Source organism: Alosa sapidissima, chromosome 24 (assembly GCF_018492685.1).
Source record: "Alosa sapidissima isolate fAloSap1 chromosome 24, fAloSap1.pri, whole genome shotgun sequence".
NCBI classification, from domain to species: domain Eukaryota; kingdom Metazoa; phylum Chordata; class Actinopteri; order Clupeiformes; family Clupeidae; genus Alosa; species Alosa sapidissima.
Window position 1 is genome coordinate 29,664,670 of NC_055980.1, and position 20,000 is coordinate 29,684,669.

At 38.8% G+C, this 20,000-nt stretch overlaps 1 protein-coding gene across 2 annotated transcripts in view; it reads left to right on the top strand.

Annotated features, from left to right (window-relative positions):
- The window catches only part of doc2a (double C2-like domains, alpha), a 135,094-nt gene that overhangs the window by 35,583 nt on the left and 79,511 nt on the right, over window positions 1-20,000 (top strand). For both annotated transcript variants that reach the window (XM_042083340.1, XM_042083341.1), the window contains 2 exons: window positions 11,375-11,454; window positions 19,763-19,837. In XM_042083340.1, coding sequence (XP_041939274.1) covers window positions 11,375-11,454; window positions 19,763-19,837 — 155 coding nt within the window. The remainder of the gene's footprint in view (window positions 1-11,374; window positions 11,455-19,762; window positions 19,838-20,000) is intronic.

A 20,000-nucleotide genomic window follows, 5' to 3' on the forward strand; every position in this document is an offset into this window, starting at 1 on the left:
TATGTATCTTCTGTAGAACACACACACACACACAGATATGGATATGTATCTTCTGTAGAACACACACACACACACAGATATGGATATGTATCTTCTGTAGAACACACACACACACACAGATATGGATATGTATCTTCTGTAGAACACACACACACACACAGATATGGATATGTATCTTCTGTAGAACACACACACACACACAGATATGGATATGTATCTTCTGTAGAACACACACACACACACAGATATGGATATGTATCTCTGTAGAACACACACACACACACAGATATGGATATGTATCTTCTGTAGAACACACACACACACACAGATATGGATATGTATCTTCTGTAGAACACACACACACACACAGATATGGATATGTATCTTCTGTAGAACACACACACACACACAGATATGGATATGTATCTTCTGTAGAACACACACACACACACAGATATGGATATGTATCTTCTGTAGAACACACACACACACACAGATATGGATATGTATCTTCTGTAGAACACACACACACACACAGATATGGATATGTATCTTCTGTAGAACACACACACACACACAGATATGGATATGTATCTTCTGTAGAACACACACACACACAGATATGGATATGTATCTTCTGTAGAACACACACACACACACAGATATGGATATGTATCTTCTGTAGAACACACACACACACACAGATATGGATATGTATCTTCTGTAGAACACACACACACACACAGATATGGATATGTATCTTCTGTAGAACACACACACACACACAGATATGGATATGTATCTTCTGTAGAACACACACACACACACAGATATGGATATGTATCTTCTGTAGAACACACACACACACACAGATATGGATATGTATCTTCTGTAGAACACACACACACACACAGATATGGATATGTATCTTCTGTAGAACACACACACACACACAGATATGGATATGTATCTTCTGTAGAACACACACACACACACAGATATGGATATGTATCTTCTGTAGAACACACACACACACACAGATATGGATATGTATCTTCTGTAGAACACACACACACACACAGATATGGATATGTATCTTCTGTAGAACACACACACACACACAGATATGGATATGTATCTTCTGTAGAACACACACACACACACAGATATGGATATGTATCTTCTGTAGAACACACACACACACACAGATATGGATATGTATCTTCTGTAGAACACACACACACACACAGATATGGATATGTATCTTCTGTAGAACACACACACACACACAGATATGGATATGTATCTTCTGTAGAACACACACACACACACAGATATGGATATGTATCTTCTGTAGAACACACACACACACACAGATATGGATATGTATCTTCTGTAGAACACACACACACACACAGATATGGATATGTATCTTCTGTAGAACACACACACACACACAGATATGGATATGTATCTTCTGTAGAACACACACACACACACAGATATGGATATGTATCTTCTGTAGAACACACACACACACACACAGATATGGATATGTATCTTCTGTAGAACACACACACACACACAGATATGGATATGTATCTTCTGTAGAACACACACACACACACAGATATGGATATGTATCTTCTGTAGAACACACACACACACACAGATATGGATATGTATCTTCTGTAGAACACACACACACACACAGATATGGATATGTATCTTCTGTAGAACACACACACACACACAGATATGGATATGTATCTTCTGTAGAACACACACACACACACAGATATGGATATGTATCTTCTGTAGAACACACACACACACACAGATATGGATATGTATCTTCTGTAGAACACACACACACACACAGATATGGATATGTATCTTCTGTAGAACACACACACACACACAGATATGGATATGTATCTTCTGTAGAACACACACACACACACAGATATGGATATGTATCTTCTGTAGAACACACACACACACACAGATATGGATATGTATCTTCTGTAGAACACACACACACACACAGATATGGATATGTATCTTCTGTAGAACACACACACACACACAGATATGGATATGTGTATCTTCTGTAGAACACACACACACAGCAGATATGGATATGTATCTTCTGTAGAACACACACACACACACAGATATGGATATGTATCTTCTGTAGAACACACACACACACACAGATATGGATATGTATCTTCTGTAGAACACACACACACACACAGATATGGATATGTATCTTCTGTAGAACACACACACACACACAGATATGGATATGTATCTTCTGTAGAACACACACACACACACAGATATGGATATGTATCTTCTGTAGAACACACACACACACACAGATATGGATATGTATCTTCTGTAGAACACACACACACACACAGATATGGATATGTATCTTCTGTAGAACACACACACACACACAGATATGGATATGTATCTTCTGTAGAACACACACACACACACAGATATGGATATGTATCTTCTGTAGAACACACACACACACACAGATATGGATATGTATCTTCTGTAGAACACACACACACACACACAGATATGGATATGTATCTTCTGTAGAACACACACACACACACAGATATGGATATGTATCTTCTGTAGAACACACACACACACACAGATATGGATATGTATCTTCTGTAGAACACACACCACACACAGATATGGATATGTATCTTCTGTAGAACACACACACACACACAGATATGGATATGTATCTTCTGTAGAACACACACACACACACAGATATGGATATGTATCTTCTGTAGAACACACACACACACACACACAGATATGGATATGTATCTTCTGTAGAACACACACACACACACAGATATGGATATGTATCTTCTGTAGAACACACACACACACACAGATATGGATATGTATCTTCTGTAGAACACACACACACACACAGATATGGATATGTATCTTCTGTAGAACACACACACACACACAGATATGGATATGTATCTTCTGTAGAACACACACACACACACAGATATGGATATGTATCTTCTGTAGAACACACACACACACACAGATATGGATATGTATCTTCTGTAGAACACACACACACACACAGATATGGATATGTATCTTCTGTAGAACACACACACACACACAGATATGGATATGTATCTTCTGTAGAACACACACACACACACAGATATGGATATGTATCTTCTGTAGAACACACACACACACACAGATATGGATATGTATCTTCTGTAGAACACACACACACACACAGATATGGATATGTATCTTCTGTAGAACACACACACACACACAGATATGGATATGTATCTTCTGTAGAACACACACACACACACAGATATGGATATGTATCTTCTGTAGAACACACACACACACACAGATATGGATATGTATCTTCTGTAGAACACACACACACACACAGATATGGATATGTATCTTCTGTAGAACACACACACACACACAGATATGGATATGTATCTTCTGTAGAACACACACACACACACAGATATGGATATGTATCTTCTGTAGAACACACACACACACACAGATATGGATATGTATCTTCTGTAGAACACACACACACACACAGATATGGATATGTATCTTCTGTAGAACACACACACACACACAGATATGGATATGTATCTTCTGTAGAACACACACACACACACAGATATGGATATGTATCTTCTGTAGAACACACACACACACACAGATATGGATATGTATCTTCTGTAGAACACACACACACACACAGATATGGATATGTATCTTCTGTAGAACACACACACACACACAGATATGGATATGTATCTTCTGTAGAACACACACACACACACAGATATGGATATGTATCTTCTGTAGAACACACACACACACACAGATATGGATATGTATCTTCTGTAGAACACACACACACACACAGATATGGATATGTATCTTCTGTAGAACACACACACACACACAGATATGGATATGTATCTTCTGTAGAACACACACACACACACAGATATGGATATGTATCTTCTGTAGAACACACACACACACACAGATATGGATATGTATCTTCTGTAGAACACACACACACACACAGATATGGATATGTATCTTCTGTAGAACACACACACACACACAGATATGGATATGTATCTTCTGTAGAACACACACACACACACAGATATGGATATGTATCTTCTGTAGAACACACACACACACACAGATATGGATATGTATCTTCTGTAGAACACACACACACACACAGATATGGATATGTATCTTCTGTAGAACACACACACACACACAGATATGGATATGTATCTTCTGTAGAACACACACACACACACAGATATGGATATGTATCTTCTGTAGAACACACACACACACACAGATATGGATATGTATCTTCTGTAGAACACACACACACACACAGATATGGATATGTATCTTCTGTAGAACACACACACACACACAGATATGGATATGTATCTTCTGTAGAACACACACACACACACAGATATGGATATGTATCTTCTGTAGAACACACACACACACACAGATATGGATATGTATCTTCTGTAGAACACACACACACACACAGATATGGATATGTATCTTCTGTAGAACACACACACACACACAGATATGGATATGTATCTTCTGTAGAACACACACACACACACAGATATGGATATGTATCTTCTGTAGAACACACACACACACACAGATATGGATATGTATCTTCTGTAGAACACACACACACACACAGATATGGATATGTATCTTCTGTAGAACACACACACACACACAGATATGGATATGTATCTTCTGTAGAACACACACACACACACAGATATGGATATGTATCTTCTGTAGAACACACACACACACACAGATATGGATATGTATCTTCTGTAGAACACACACACACACACAGATATGGATATGTATCTTCTGTAGAACACACACACACACACAGATATGGATATGTATCTTCTGTAGAACACACACACACACACAGATATGGATATGTATCTTCTGTAGAACACACACACACACACAGATATGGATATGTATCTTCTGTAGAACACACACACACACACAGATATGGATATGTATCTTCTGTAGAACACACACACACACACAGATATGGATATGTATCTTCTGTAGAACACACACACACACACAGATATGGATATGTATCTTCTGTAGAACACACACACACACACAGATATGGATATGTATCTTCTGTAGAACACACACACACACACAGATATGGATATGTATCTTCTGTAGAACACACACACACACACAGATATGGATATGTATCTTCTGTAGAACACACACACACACACAGATATGGATATGTATCTTCTGTAGAACACACACACACACACAGATATGGATATGTATCTTCTGTAGAACACACACACACACACAGATATGGATATGTATCTTCTGTAGAACACACACACACACACAGATATGGATATGTATCTTCTGTAGAACACACACACACACACAGATATGGATATGTATCTTCTGTAGAACACACACACACACACAGATATGGATATGTATCTTCTGTAGAACACACACACACACACAGATATGGATATGTATCTTCTGTAGAACACACACACACACACAGATATGGATATGTATCTTCTGTAGAACACACACACACACACAGATATGGATATGTATCTTCTGTAGAACACACACACACACACAGATATGGATATGTATCTTCTGTAGAACACACACACACACACAGATATGGATATGTATCTTCTGTAGAACACACACACACACACAGATATGGATATGTATCTTCTGTAGAACACACACACACACACAGATATGGATATGTATCTTCTGTAGAACACACACACACACACAGATATGGATATGTATCTTCTGTAGAACACACACACACACACAGATATGGATATGTATCTTCTGTAGAACACACACACACACACAGATATGGATATGTATCTTCTGTAGAACACACACACACACACAGATATGGATATGTATCTTCTGTAGAACACACACACACACACAGATATGGATATGTATCTTCTGTAGAACACACACACACACACAGATATGGATATGTATCTTCTGTAGAACACACACACACACACAGATATGGATATGTATCTTCTGTAGAACACACACACACACACAGATATGGATATGTATCTTCTGTAGAACACACACACACACACAGATATGGATATGTATCTTCTGTAGAACACACACACACACACAGATATGGATATGTATCTTCTGTAGAACACACACACACACACAGATATGGATATGTATCTTCTGTAGAACACACACACACACACAGATATGGATATGTATCTTCTGTAGAACACACACACACACACAGATATGGATATGTATCTTCTGTAGAACACACACACACACACAGATATGGATATGTATCTTCTGTAGAACACACACACACACACAGATATGGATATGTATCTTCTGTAGAACACACACACACACACAGATATGGATATGTATCTTCTGTAGAACACACACACACACACAGATATGGATATGTATCTTCTGTAGAACACACACACACACACAGATATGGATATGTATCTTCTGTAGAACACACACACACACACAGATATGGATATGTATCTTCTGTAGAACACACACACACACACAGATATGGATATGTATCTTCTGTAGAACACACACACACACACAGATATGGATATGTATCTTCTGTAGAACACACACACACACACAGATATGGATATGTATCTTCTGTAGAACACACACACACACACAGATATGGATATGTATCTTCTGTAGAACACACACACACACACAGATATGGATATGTATCTTCTGTAGAACACACACACACACACAGATATGGATATGTATCTTCTGTAGAACACACACACACACACAGATATGGATATGTATCTTCTGTAGAACACACACACACACACAGATATGGATATGTATCTTCTGTAGAACACACACACACACACAGATATGGATATGTATCTTCTGTAGAACACACACACACACACAGATATGGATATGTATCTTCTGTAGAACACACACACACACACAGATATGGATATGTATCTTCTGTAGAACACACACACACACACACAGATATGGATATGTATCTTCTGTAGAACACACACACACACACAGATATGGATATGTATCTTCTGTAGAACACACACACACACACAGATATGGATATGTATCTTCTGTAGAACACACACACACACACAGATATGGATATGTATCTTCTGTAGAACACACACACACACACAGATATGGATATGTATCTTCTGTAGAACACACACACACACACAGATATGGATATGTATCTTCTGTAGAACACACACACACACACAGATATGGATATGTATCTTCTGTAGAACACACACACACACACAGATATGGATATGTATCTTCTGTAGAACACACACACACACACAGATATGGATATGTATCTTCTGTAGAACACACACACACACACAGATATGGATATGTATCTTCTGTAGAACACACACACACACACAGATATGGATATGTATCTTCTGTAGAACACACACACACACACAGATATGGATATGTATCTTCTGTAGAACACACACACACACACAGATATGGATATGTATCTTCTGTAGAACACACACACACACACAGATATGGATATGTATCTTCTGTAGAACACACACACACACACAGATATGGATATGTATCTTCTGTAGAACACACACACACACACAGATATGGATATGTATCTTCTGTAGAACACACACACACACACAGATATGGATATGTATCTTCTGTAGAACACACACACACACACAGATATGGATATGTATCTTCTGTAGAACACACACACACACACAGATATGGATATGTATCTTCTGTAGAACACACACACACACACAGATATGGATATGTATCTTCTGTAGAACACACACACACACACAGATATGGATATGTATCTTCTGTAGAACACACACACACACACAGATATGGATATGTATCTTCTGTAGAACACACACACACACACAGATATGGATATGTATCTTCTGTAGAACACACACACACACACAGATATGGATATGTATCTTCTGTAGAACACACACACACACACAGATATGGATATGTATCTTCTGTAGAACACACACACACACACAGATATGGATATGTATCTTCTGTAGAACACACACACACACACAGATATGGATATGTATCTTCTGTAGAACACACACACACACACAGATATGGATATGTATCTTCTGTAGAACACACACACACACACAGATATGGATATGTATCTTCTGTAGAACACACACACACACACAGATATGGATATGTATCTTCTGTAGAACACACACACACACACAGATATGGATATGTATCTTCTGTAGAACACACACACACACACAGATATGGATATGTATCTTCTGTAGAACACACACACACACACAGATATGGATATGTATCTTCTGTAGAACACACACACACACACAGATATGGATATGTATCTTCTGTAGAACACACACACACACACAGATATGGATATGTATCTTCTGTAGAACACACACACACACACAGATATGGATATGTATCTTCTGTAGAACACACACACACACACAGATATGGATATGTATCTTCTGTAGAACACACACACACACACAGATATGGATATGTATCTTCTGTAGAACACACACACACACACAGATATGGATATGTATCTTCTGTAGAACACACACACACACACAGATATGGATATGTATCTTCTGTAGAACACACACACACACACAGATATGGATATGTATCTTCTGTAGAACACACACACACACACAGATATGGATATGTATCTTCTGTAGAACACACACACACACACAGATATGGATATGTATCTTCTGTAGAACACACACACACACACAGATATGGATATGTATCTTCTGTAGAACACACACACACACACACAGATATGGATATGTATCTTCTGTAGAACACACACACACACACAGATATGGATATGTATCTTCTGTAGAACACACACACACACACAGATATGGATATGTATCTTCTGTAGAACACACACACACACACAGATATGGATATGTATCTTCTGTAGAACACACACACACACACAGATATGGATATGTATCTTCTGTAGAACACACACACACACACAGATATGGATATGTATCTTCTGTAGAACACATACACACACACACACACACACAGCTGTCTAATGACATTAAACCTGAGCGGTGACAGTGCCGTTGTATGATGCAGGAACTATATGTGTGTGTGTGTGTGTGTGTATATATATATGTGTGTGTGTGTATATATACGTGTGTGTATGATGCAGGAACTATATGTGTGTGTGTGTGTGTGTGTATACGTGTGTGTATATGTATATATATGTGTGTGTGTGTGTGTGTGTATATATACGTGTGTGTGTGTGTGTGTGTGTATATATACGTGTGTGTGTGTGTGTGTATATATATATGTGTGTGTGTGTATATATACGTGTGTGTATGATGCAGGAACTATATGTGTGTGTGTGTGTGTGTATATACGTGTGTGTATATGTATATATATGTGTGTGTGTGTGTGTGTGTATATATACGTGTGTGTATATGTATATATATGTGTGTGTGTGTGTATATATATATGTGTGTGTGTGTGTGTGTATATATATATGTGTGTGTGTGTGTGTGTATATATATATATGTGTGTGTGTGTGTGTGTATATATATATGTGTGTGTGTGTATATATACGTGTGTGTATGATGCAGGAACTATATGTGTGTGTGTGTGTGTGTATATACGTGTGTGTATATGTATATATATGTGTGTGTGTGTGTGTGTGTATACGTGTGTGTATATGTATATATATGTGTGTGTGTGTGTGTGTGTATATATACGTGTGTGTGTGTGTGTGTGTGTATATATACGTGTGTGTGTGTGTGTGTATATATATATGTGTGTGTGTGTATATATACGTGTGTGTATGATGCAGGAACTATATGTGTGTGTGTGTGTGTGTATATACGTGTGTGTATATGTATATATATGTGTGTGTGTGTGTGTGTGTATATATACGTGTGTGTATATGTATATATATGTGTGTGTGTGTGTATATATATATGTGTGTGTGTGTGTGTGTATATATATATGTGTGTGTGTGTGTGTGTATATATATATATGTGTGTGTGTGTGTGTGTATATATATATGTGTGTGTGTGTATATATACGTGTGTGTATGATGCAGGAACTATATGTGTGTGTGTGTGTGTGTATATACGTGTGTGTATATGTATATATATGTGTGTGTGTGTGTGTGTGTATATATACGTGTGTGTATATGTATATATATGTGTGTGTGTGTGTATATATACGTGTGTGTATATGTATATATATGTGTGTGTGTGTATATATACGTGTGTGTATATGTATATATATGTGTGTGTGCGTGCCTGATGCAGGAACTTGGGCAAAAGAAGGAAATAAAGAAATGCTGTGCCATGTGGAAGAATCTGCCTTCGGAGACATGGCAACATTTAATAGAAGTTTTTAGGGTTTTAAAATGTAGCAATGTGTTTAACAACTGATTAAGACATTTAATAGACATTTTTAATAGGGTTTTAAAATGTAGCATTGTGTTTAACAACTGATTACAACGTTTAATAGGGTTTTTTCTACTGGTGTCAAAAAACATGTTTAAAGATTGTCCGTATACACATTGTTTTTTGTTGAATACCACGGTACAACTTAAATCAAACATTTACATTTAAAACATAAACATTTAAATCAAACATTGCTTTTGGTTCAAATAATGTGTTTGCTGCTTGGGATGTTTGCTGCTCTGACATTATTTGGTAAGATTTTAAGGCACCACTTTCATGGTGAAGTTTCATTGCAGTGCTGGTTACAACCCTGGAGGTCGTAACATGGGCACACACACACACACACACACACACAGTGCTGGTTACAACCCTAAAGGTTGTAACACGGCCAACATGGGATCCTTTCCAGATGGACTTGCATGTTCGTCTGTGTTCACCCAGGCTAGTACGACACACACACACATGCACACACACACACACATACACACACACATGAATATATGAATGTATACAAAACACTCACAAGCAAACCATTTACGTTGTACATACATGTGTGTGTGTGTGTGCGTGCGTGTGTGCATTTGTGTGTATATTTGTGTGTGTGTGTTTTGTGTGTGTGTATGTGAGAGTGTGTGTGCTTACCCCTGTAGCATCTCTAGGCACTCTGGACTTTGAGCTGCGATATGAGACATCATCAAGCAGTCTGCACTGCACTATCCAAAGGGCAAAGGTATGTACACACACACACACACACACACACATATATATACACACACACACACTCACACACATATATACATACACACACACACATACTCACACACATATATACATACACACACACACACACATATATACATACACACACACACATACTCACACACATATATACATACACACACACACACACACACATATATACATACACACACACATACTCACACACATATATACATACACACACACACACACACTCACACACATATATACATACACACACACACACTCACACACATATATATATACATACACACACACACACACACTCACACACATATATACACACACACATATGAGGGGCCGTCTAGGCCTTACTTCATTATGAGGGGCCGTCTAGGCCTTAATTATGACCGCCGCGCAGCGAAGCTTTAGTCAGATTTTTTTTCTTTTTTCGCATGTCCAAATTTCCGTCAAGGATTCCCGGGACACTGAAAGACCGGGGTAGACGAAACTTGGTGGGCATGTAACCCCACATGGATAGCATGGAACCATCGTTTTTTTGTTTTGATCTGTAGCCCCCCCGCTGTACTGGACCCCCGAAAGGAGGGTAGGGCAGACACAGTTTTCTGTGAATATCTTGAGAACCGTATAGGGCCTAGGATGACCAATTTTTTCCGTATGTTTGCCTCCAGGGGTCATGTTAACCCATTCCATGTGCACACATGTGCATAAACAGATACACACGCACACACATACATTCACAGTAATCATCCGTATGACACATACTCACACAGTAGACATATGTACGCATGCATGCACATGCACAAACACACATACGCAGGCAAACACACAAGCACGCACACACACACCCACACACATAAACATAAACGTGTACACGCACACATGCACACAATTCAAGAATTTCTCAGAATTATGAACAGGCAAGATGGGGGTGGGCTTGTATAAAATGAATTTTACATGTGAAATCTATGAACTAATCATGTTTTGGTACTTGTTGTCTAGCAGATACCAGAGGGGAGCGTACCTATGTTCCCCGGGTCCTATGTTCCCCGCTATTTGTATGGGACCGGGGAACATAGGACCCTTTTTGTAGAAAAGGGTCCTATGTTCCCCGCCTTGTATCTGACCACGGATATGCGGATGGGATATGCTTGCGAGTGCACATTTCGTGCACAAACGGTAGCAAAGTGTATTTTTCTATCAATGTTGCTTGCCATAGCACACCAGGTAGACCTACACATACGCGTACGGTGCAATATTGACACAAGCCAGAAGGGCGATTTTCCTAACTTCCACGTTGAGTATAACGGAGTAAAAGAATAGATGAAGAACATTTTTTATAACATAGGCCTACAATGGTTTTACTTGTGTAGTGCTTCTTTACTGAATATAAGATACATTCTAGGTAACTTCGCATTGTCCGCTTCAGCACTAAATTGAGGACAGCAACACACACAAGCTGCACCTCTCACAGAAGAAACGCGCTACAACTACATGCCTTTTTAAGTTGATATTTAATTGGTTTGTTTTGTTCATTTTTCCGTTCGCTGGCACGCTGCAGGGGGGGGGGGACTGCGCGTTGCTCCGAAGCCCCTTTGGTCTGACTCGTCAATAATCCAAAAATGTCCCTTTGGGTTTACAGCCCAGTATAGTTTGATATCTCTTTGTTCCATTAAAATTAATCCCATTCTTCCGACAGCTCAACCAAAGGCTATTTTAGATCACCTCCCTTACCTCTTGTACAGTAAGAATCAACAATGACATGCCAAGTGCAAAGACAATGACAAGCTTGGGATGAAGGCATGCAGACTCGGCTAGATTTAACAGTGTTTCTCAAACTTTTTTTTTTGGGGACCCACTTTTTAAAAATGACAGACTATCGCGACCCAACTCGTGACTGTGGTAGTTAACAAACTAGATCAGTGGTTCTCAAACTTTTTCTTTCATTCCCCACTTTGAGGGGGCATTCTCGAGCCCCACCTGTCCCTCATCGCTCTAAGAAAGTGGTAGGTCAAGCTTAAAATTGTCAAATTTATTGAAATAATGACAAGTTCTAAATATCCTCTTCAACAGAGGTAAAATAAGCTGGTGCTGCAGATATAATAATAAATAAATACATAACACACATATTTCTGTTTTCCAGCAACATATTAGGAAGCATAGGCCATTATAGAGCATTGTACAATATATTCAATGAAATGACAACATGCTGCATTAAATGGATCCATAATCCAGTCATACTGAGCACTGCTGGTTGGGAAATATTTTTGAAATAAACTTTGCAGGGATGTGATGTAGGCCTACTGTTTAATACATGGGATCACAAGAGTGCCTCCCAATCAGACGTTTCAGCGATTTCGCTCGGAAATCTCAAAGGCATAATACTGTCGCGATCGAGGCGCCTGTCCCATACTCAAGTTTTTTTGGTGAATGCAGTAATCTTATTTGCTAGGTGAGGTAGGTGCTTGTCTTTGCCTTGTAACTGGACATTTAACTCAAATGTATCGCTAAGATATATCAAATATATCGCTAAGATAGGCCAGCTTCGTCAAGAAATGTTCATTAGTGAACGTGCTTGCAGATTAAAACATGCGCTCTTCCTCCAAGAAGAGGCGACTCGGAGCTCAAACACGCGCGACAGCACTTTACCAACCCGCGCCTTGCCGTGCGGCTGCAGTCTACTTGGAAGCAGCGGGGAACATAGGACCCTTTTTGACCCCCCAGTGAGAATTGAGTGTGGATAATGCATAACACAGTTAGAATCATATAGGCCTTTCAGCGTGATTTATTTTTGTGGAAAAAATGTGCTGGACTGGGCGGCGGTCATATTTTGTACCACTCTGCGGTACATCTAGTTCATAATTGGTCTTACACACACTATCATAATCTTGCACATACACCACTATACTTATGCACACTCACTATTATAGTGATTTTACATGTATGTATGAGAGGGTATAGTTGTGTATGTGAGAGAGTATAGTAGTGTATGTGAAGGAGTATAGTAGTGAATGTGAGAGAGTATAGTCGTGTATGTGAGAGAGTATAGTAGTGTATGTGAAGGAGTATAGTAGTGAATGTGAGAGGGTATAGTAGTGTATGTGAGAGAGTAGAGTATAGTAGTGTATGTGAGAGAGTATAGTAGTGTATGTGAGAGAGTATAGTAGTGTATGTGAGAGAGTAAAGAGTATAGTAGTGTATGTGAGAGAGTATAGTAGTGTATGTGAGAGAGTTTAGTAGTATAAAAAAAAAATAACCCAAATATAACCCAGCCGCTGGTTAACTATTGGACCAACACCACGTTGAGTTATCCTAACCCAATGGTCTGGGTACATACAAACCCAGCAGATTGGGTATGATTCTAACCCTAAACGCTGGGTTATATCAACACAACGTTAGTTAAATTGGCACAATAGACTGGGTAAAGGTAACCAATGTGCTGGGTTATAACTATATAAATGTTGAGTAAAATTCACACAGTATATTGGGTATAGATTCAACCCAAACCACTGGGTTATATCAACAGAACTGCTAGTTAAAATAACCAGTTGTCGGGTTTTCTAAACCCAGTATTTGGGTTGCATTGAGAGAAAATGGGCAACAAATAGCCATGCAATGAAATAAAACAGTTTGACATAATTATTTATTTGACAGTTTATTTTTGAATGGATAGCCTACTCTAAAAGCAGCATCAGCATGTGATAAGTTACATCCATGAAGACAGCTAGATTCCACGGTCCATTTGGGGGTCAGCCCTGTCAATCAAAGAAAGAAAAAGAGTAAATTAATCACTGCTATTGACAGACCTTTATATCAAGACTTTCACGAACCATGATCAGTGAATGATGTTGACAAACATTAAAAATCCAGAGACAAAATATTAGCGCAATACACTCGGAAACCATGACCACCTCATGGAGTTGTTTAACAGCAGACTGACAAACATACGTTCAGTAATATTAACGTTAGTGGCAGTGATAGTTCTACCGTTAGCTACATGTAGCTCATGTTAACACATTCAGTTAGTTAAATTCAAGTTGTCTGTAACGTTAATGTTACCACCAAAAACCACCCAGTAAGTTACATGGCTATAATATGAAGCTACCCTGAATTAATTAATATGTTGTTTGGCATGATGATTACCATACGTGTGAAGAGACTACTTCAACTGTATACATTAGCTGACACACATGCTCCACTACCACGAAGCATTTAATTAACGTTAGCATACCAACCGTCTGCTAACGTTAACCTAGCCAGCTGTTGGTATGCTAATTTTAGTTTGTTGTAAAAGTTTGTTTTGTTTCTGTTTAGCAGTTCATACCCAGTGAACACAGAACTATGTTTTTAAGAGTCTGTCTTTGTGTAGATTTAACATTTAACATGAGCAGTAATTGTAAGTTAATGTTAGCTAACGTTAACTGACTTGAATGACACAATTCTTAACCTGCTTAGGCTGAACGAAATTGGCAGGCAGAATATCCATTCATATCACAATGGGTATCTCTGGGTGTACTTTTAAAATCCGTCTGAATAATAATAATAAAAAAGTTAAAAGCAGATACATACTTTCCAAAATCGCCTGATTTCCACTGCATGTTGACAGCTGCTGGACTGCATGGACGGTTGAAAGAATAACGATTTCCCCCGAACTCTCAAATAACTATGCAGCTGTGTTAAAGTTACCCTGGTGCTGGGTAGTGTGCTCACGGCAGGTGGGGGAGAGAAGGGGGGCTGTCCTAAACTATCAACCCAACAAGCTGGGTTACAGAAAATAACCCAATATGAGTAAAAACAACCCCACACAATGACCCAACAGTTTCAACTCAGCGTTTGGGTTGAGAAAATAACCCAGCATTTTTTAGAGTGTATATGTGAGATACTATAGTAGTGTATGTGAGAGACTATAGTAGTGTATGTGAGAGAGTTTGGTAGTGTATGTGAGAGAGAGTTTAGTAGTGTATGCGAAAGAGTATAGTAGTGTATGCAAGAGAGTATAGTAGTGTATGAGAGAGAGTTTAGTAGTGTATGCGAGAAGGTAGGCCTATAGTAGTGAATGCAAGAGAGTATAGTAGTGAATGTGAGAGAGTATAGTGGTGTATGTGAGAGAGTATAATAGTATATGTGAGAGAGTATAGTGGTGTATGCGAGAGAGTACTGTATAGTGGTGTGTGTGAGAGAGTTTAGTAGTGTATGCGAGAGAGTATAGTAGTATATGTGAGAAAGTATAGTGGTGTATGTGAGAGAGTATAGTGGTGTGTATGAGAAAGTTTAGTAGTGTATGCGAGAGAGTATAGTCGTATATGTGAGAGAGTATAGCAGTATATGTGAGAAAGTATAGTGGTGTATGTGAGAGAGTATAGTGGTGTGTGTGAGAGAGTATAGTAGTATATGTGAGAGAGTATAGTAGTATATGTGAGAGAGTATAGTGGTGTGTGTGAGGGAGTATAGTGGTGTGTGTGAGAGAGTTTGCATGAAACGGAAGGGAGTTTGCATGAAACGGAAGGAGTTTGATTTCTCAGTTCCTGATTGGTTTGTCAATGTCACTTCTCTCTAGCTAGCCAATTAAAATCAAGGAAGGGGCGGGACCTACACTGTCAACAATTTTCGTGTAGACCTAGTGGTCGAGGAAAAAATCAGCCAAGTCCTATGTGACTAAATATTAAACTACTACTGCAAACCGAAAATGGAAATTACAAAGACTGACATGAGGGGTGCCTATTCTATTGTAATAGCCTGAGATCTGAAAGATTGCTGCCATTGCAGTTAGCTAGTTAGCTAGCATTCCAGCAACATTCCAAAAAGGACGTGCATTACAGTTTGGCTGGCAGACATTTTTGATAACCTTGTCTGCTGTTGCCAGTGACTCGTGAGCCTGTGTCCACATCACATTTTTTGCACTGACAGCGCTCCTTTCAGAGTGCTTCGGGTCAAGTGTTTATTGTTGCTAGGTTACCAAACTATCTACCAGCAGCATGTCGTAATGCTAACTAACTAGCTAACTGAAATGGCAATCTTTCAGGACTCAGTTCACTAAAATATGACTTCGCCAGACAAAAGGAGCTGGCATTACAATAGAATAGGTCACCCCTCGTGTCTTTGTAATTTGCATTCGGTTTGCACTAGTAGTTTAAGGGCTATATCTTGCACTTTAGCGCAATTGACTTCGCGCAAATCGCTTTGTGGGCGGATCTTGGGCGCTGTTTCTATTTTACCGGCGGGATCATGACTGTTGTGCCCAACGCAAATCTAAAATGGGGTGGTCTGAAGTAGCTACATTAATCATGGGTGTGGTTTGGGCGTAAAGTGCAATAAACCAATCAGAGCGTCATCTCACATTCCCTTTAACAACAGGCACGCTTGTTTGCTATTATGATGGCGGATTTGCCAGGCCAGCCAGGAACGGTTCACAGCGCTATAGTCAGTTGGAAACAGTTTGCTATTGATTTTTCCTCTTGACAAAATGTAATACAGAAATGTCACTTTCCGATGTTTTGGGATCACTCTCACTGAATTACGAGGTTATGAATGCATGGTGATATTTTTGCAATGTCATCTACCTCACTATAGAGCAGCGGTCTCCAACCACCGGGCCGCAGGACATTCCTAACCGGGACGTAGCCTACGACATGAGTTTAAAAAAAATGCATGCGAACTAAACTAAATTTAATTCGCAATAATGTCACCTTTTTAATGGAGTGAGTATTGTCTCTATGTGTCTATATATAAATATATATAAAAGGATATATATACATATACATACATTTATAAATATCCAAATACAAAATACAAATATAAAAATGTGACATACAAATAAATAAACAAATTTATATAAATAAACGTATCTTTGTAAATATATTTTCGAGATTTGAAAATAAATATGCTTGACTTTGTATGTGGAATCTGCATTTGTGAATCTCCTTTTTGCTTTTATGTCGATGATGTAATTTTGAGACATTCCTACTGCACACCAAGATCCACAAATTAATACCACTAGATTTGAATGCGAAGACACCCTCCACTGAACAACCAGCAGATGGCAGTGTTGTACAACATGTCTGTTATCAACTGATAGCAACTGAATCTTTCTGATGCTGTTTTTCCTAGTTCAGTTCAGTCAAGTGGTCTATGACTAGCAGGATTAACGACATGGAAGACACTAGATTAAATGGAGGGGTAAGTAATAACAACTAGCCAGAACGATTTATTATCGGTTTCGATGTGTAGTGCCATTTTTAATTTCATAGACTGTATAAATAAGTTCCCTTTTTCCCTGCACCACTAACGTTATAGCAGCTACGAACTGTGTTGACAGTGTAGATGCTAGGTCCCGCAGCAATTTTTCAATACTCAGTTCACTAAAATATGACTTCGCCAGACAAAAGGAGCTCATTGGCATTACAATAGAATAGGTCACCCCTAATGTCTTTGTAATTTGCATTCGGTTTGCAGTACCTAGTAGTTTAATATTTAGTCACATAGGACATGGCTGATTTTTTCCTCCACCACTACACAAACGTTATTGACAGTGTAGGTCCCGCCCCTTCCTTGATTTTAATTGGCTAGCTAGAGAGAAGTGACATTGACAAACCAATCAGGAACTGAGAAATCAAACTCCTTCCGTTTCATGCAAACTCTCTCACACACACCACTATACTCTCTCACATATACTACTATACTCTCTCACATACACTACTGTACTCTCTCACATACACCACTATACTCTCTCACATATACTACTGTACTCTCTCACACACACCACTATACTCTCTCACATATACTACTATACTCTCTCGCATACACCACTATACTCTCACATTCACTACTATACTCTCACATTCACTACTATACCTTCTCGCATACACTACTAAACTCTCTCACATACACTATTAAACTCTCTCGCATACACTACTATACTCTCTCACATACACGACTATATTCTCTCACATATACTACTATACTCTTTACTCCTTCACATTCACTACTATACTCCTTCACATACACTACTATACTCTCTCACATTCACGACTATACCCTCTCATACATACATGTAAAATGACTATAATAGTGAGTGTGCATGAGTATAGTGGTGTATGTGCAAGATTATGATAGTGTGTCCCTAGACGGCCCCTCATACACACACTCACACACGTATATACATACACACACACACACATATATAGACACAGACACACACACACACACATATATACACACACACATGCATACACATATACACACACACACACAGGCACATACAAAAGACAGAATACAGATGCGTGTGTGTCACTCGTTAGGGATTGAAGCCCATGGACTTTAATGGACTAGCAGACCCCTATGTGAAACTGCACCTCCTCCCTGGTGCTTGTAAGGTAAGCACACACATGCACACACACACACACACACACACTCACACACACACATAGACACACACACACACACACACACAGGCACATAGACATACACACACGTGCACATAAACACACACACACTCGCACATATAAACACACACACACAGGCACATAGACACACACA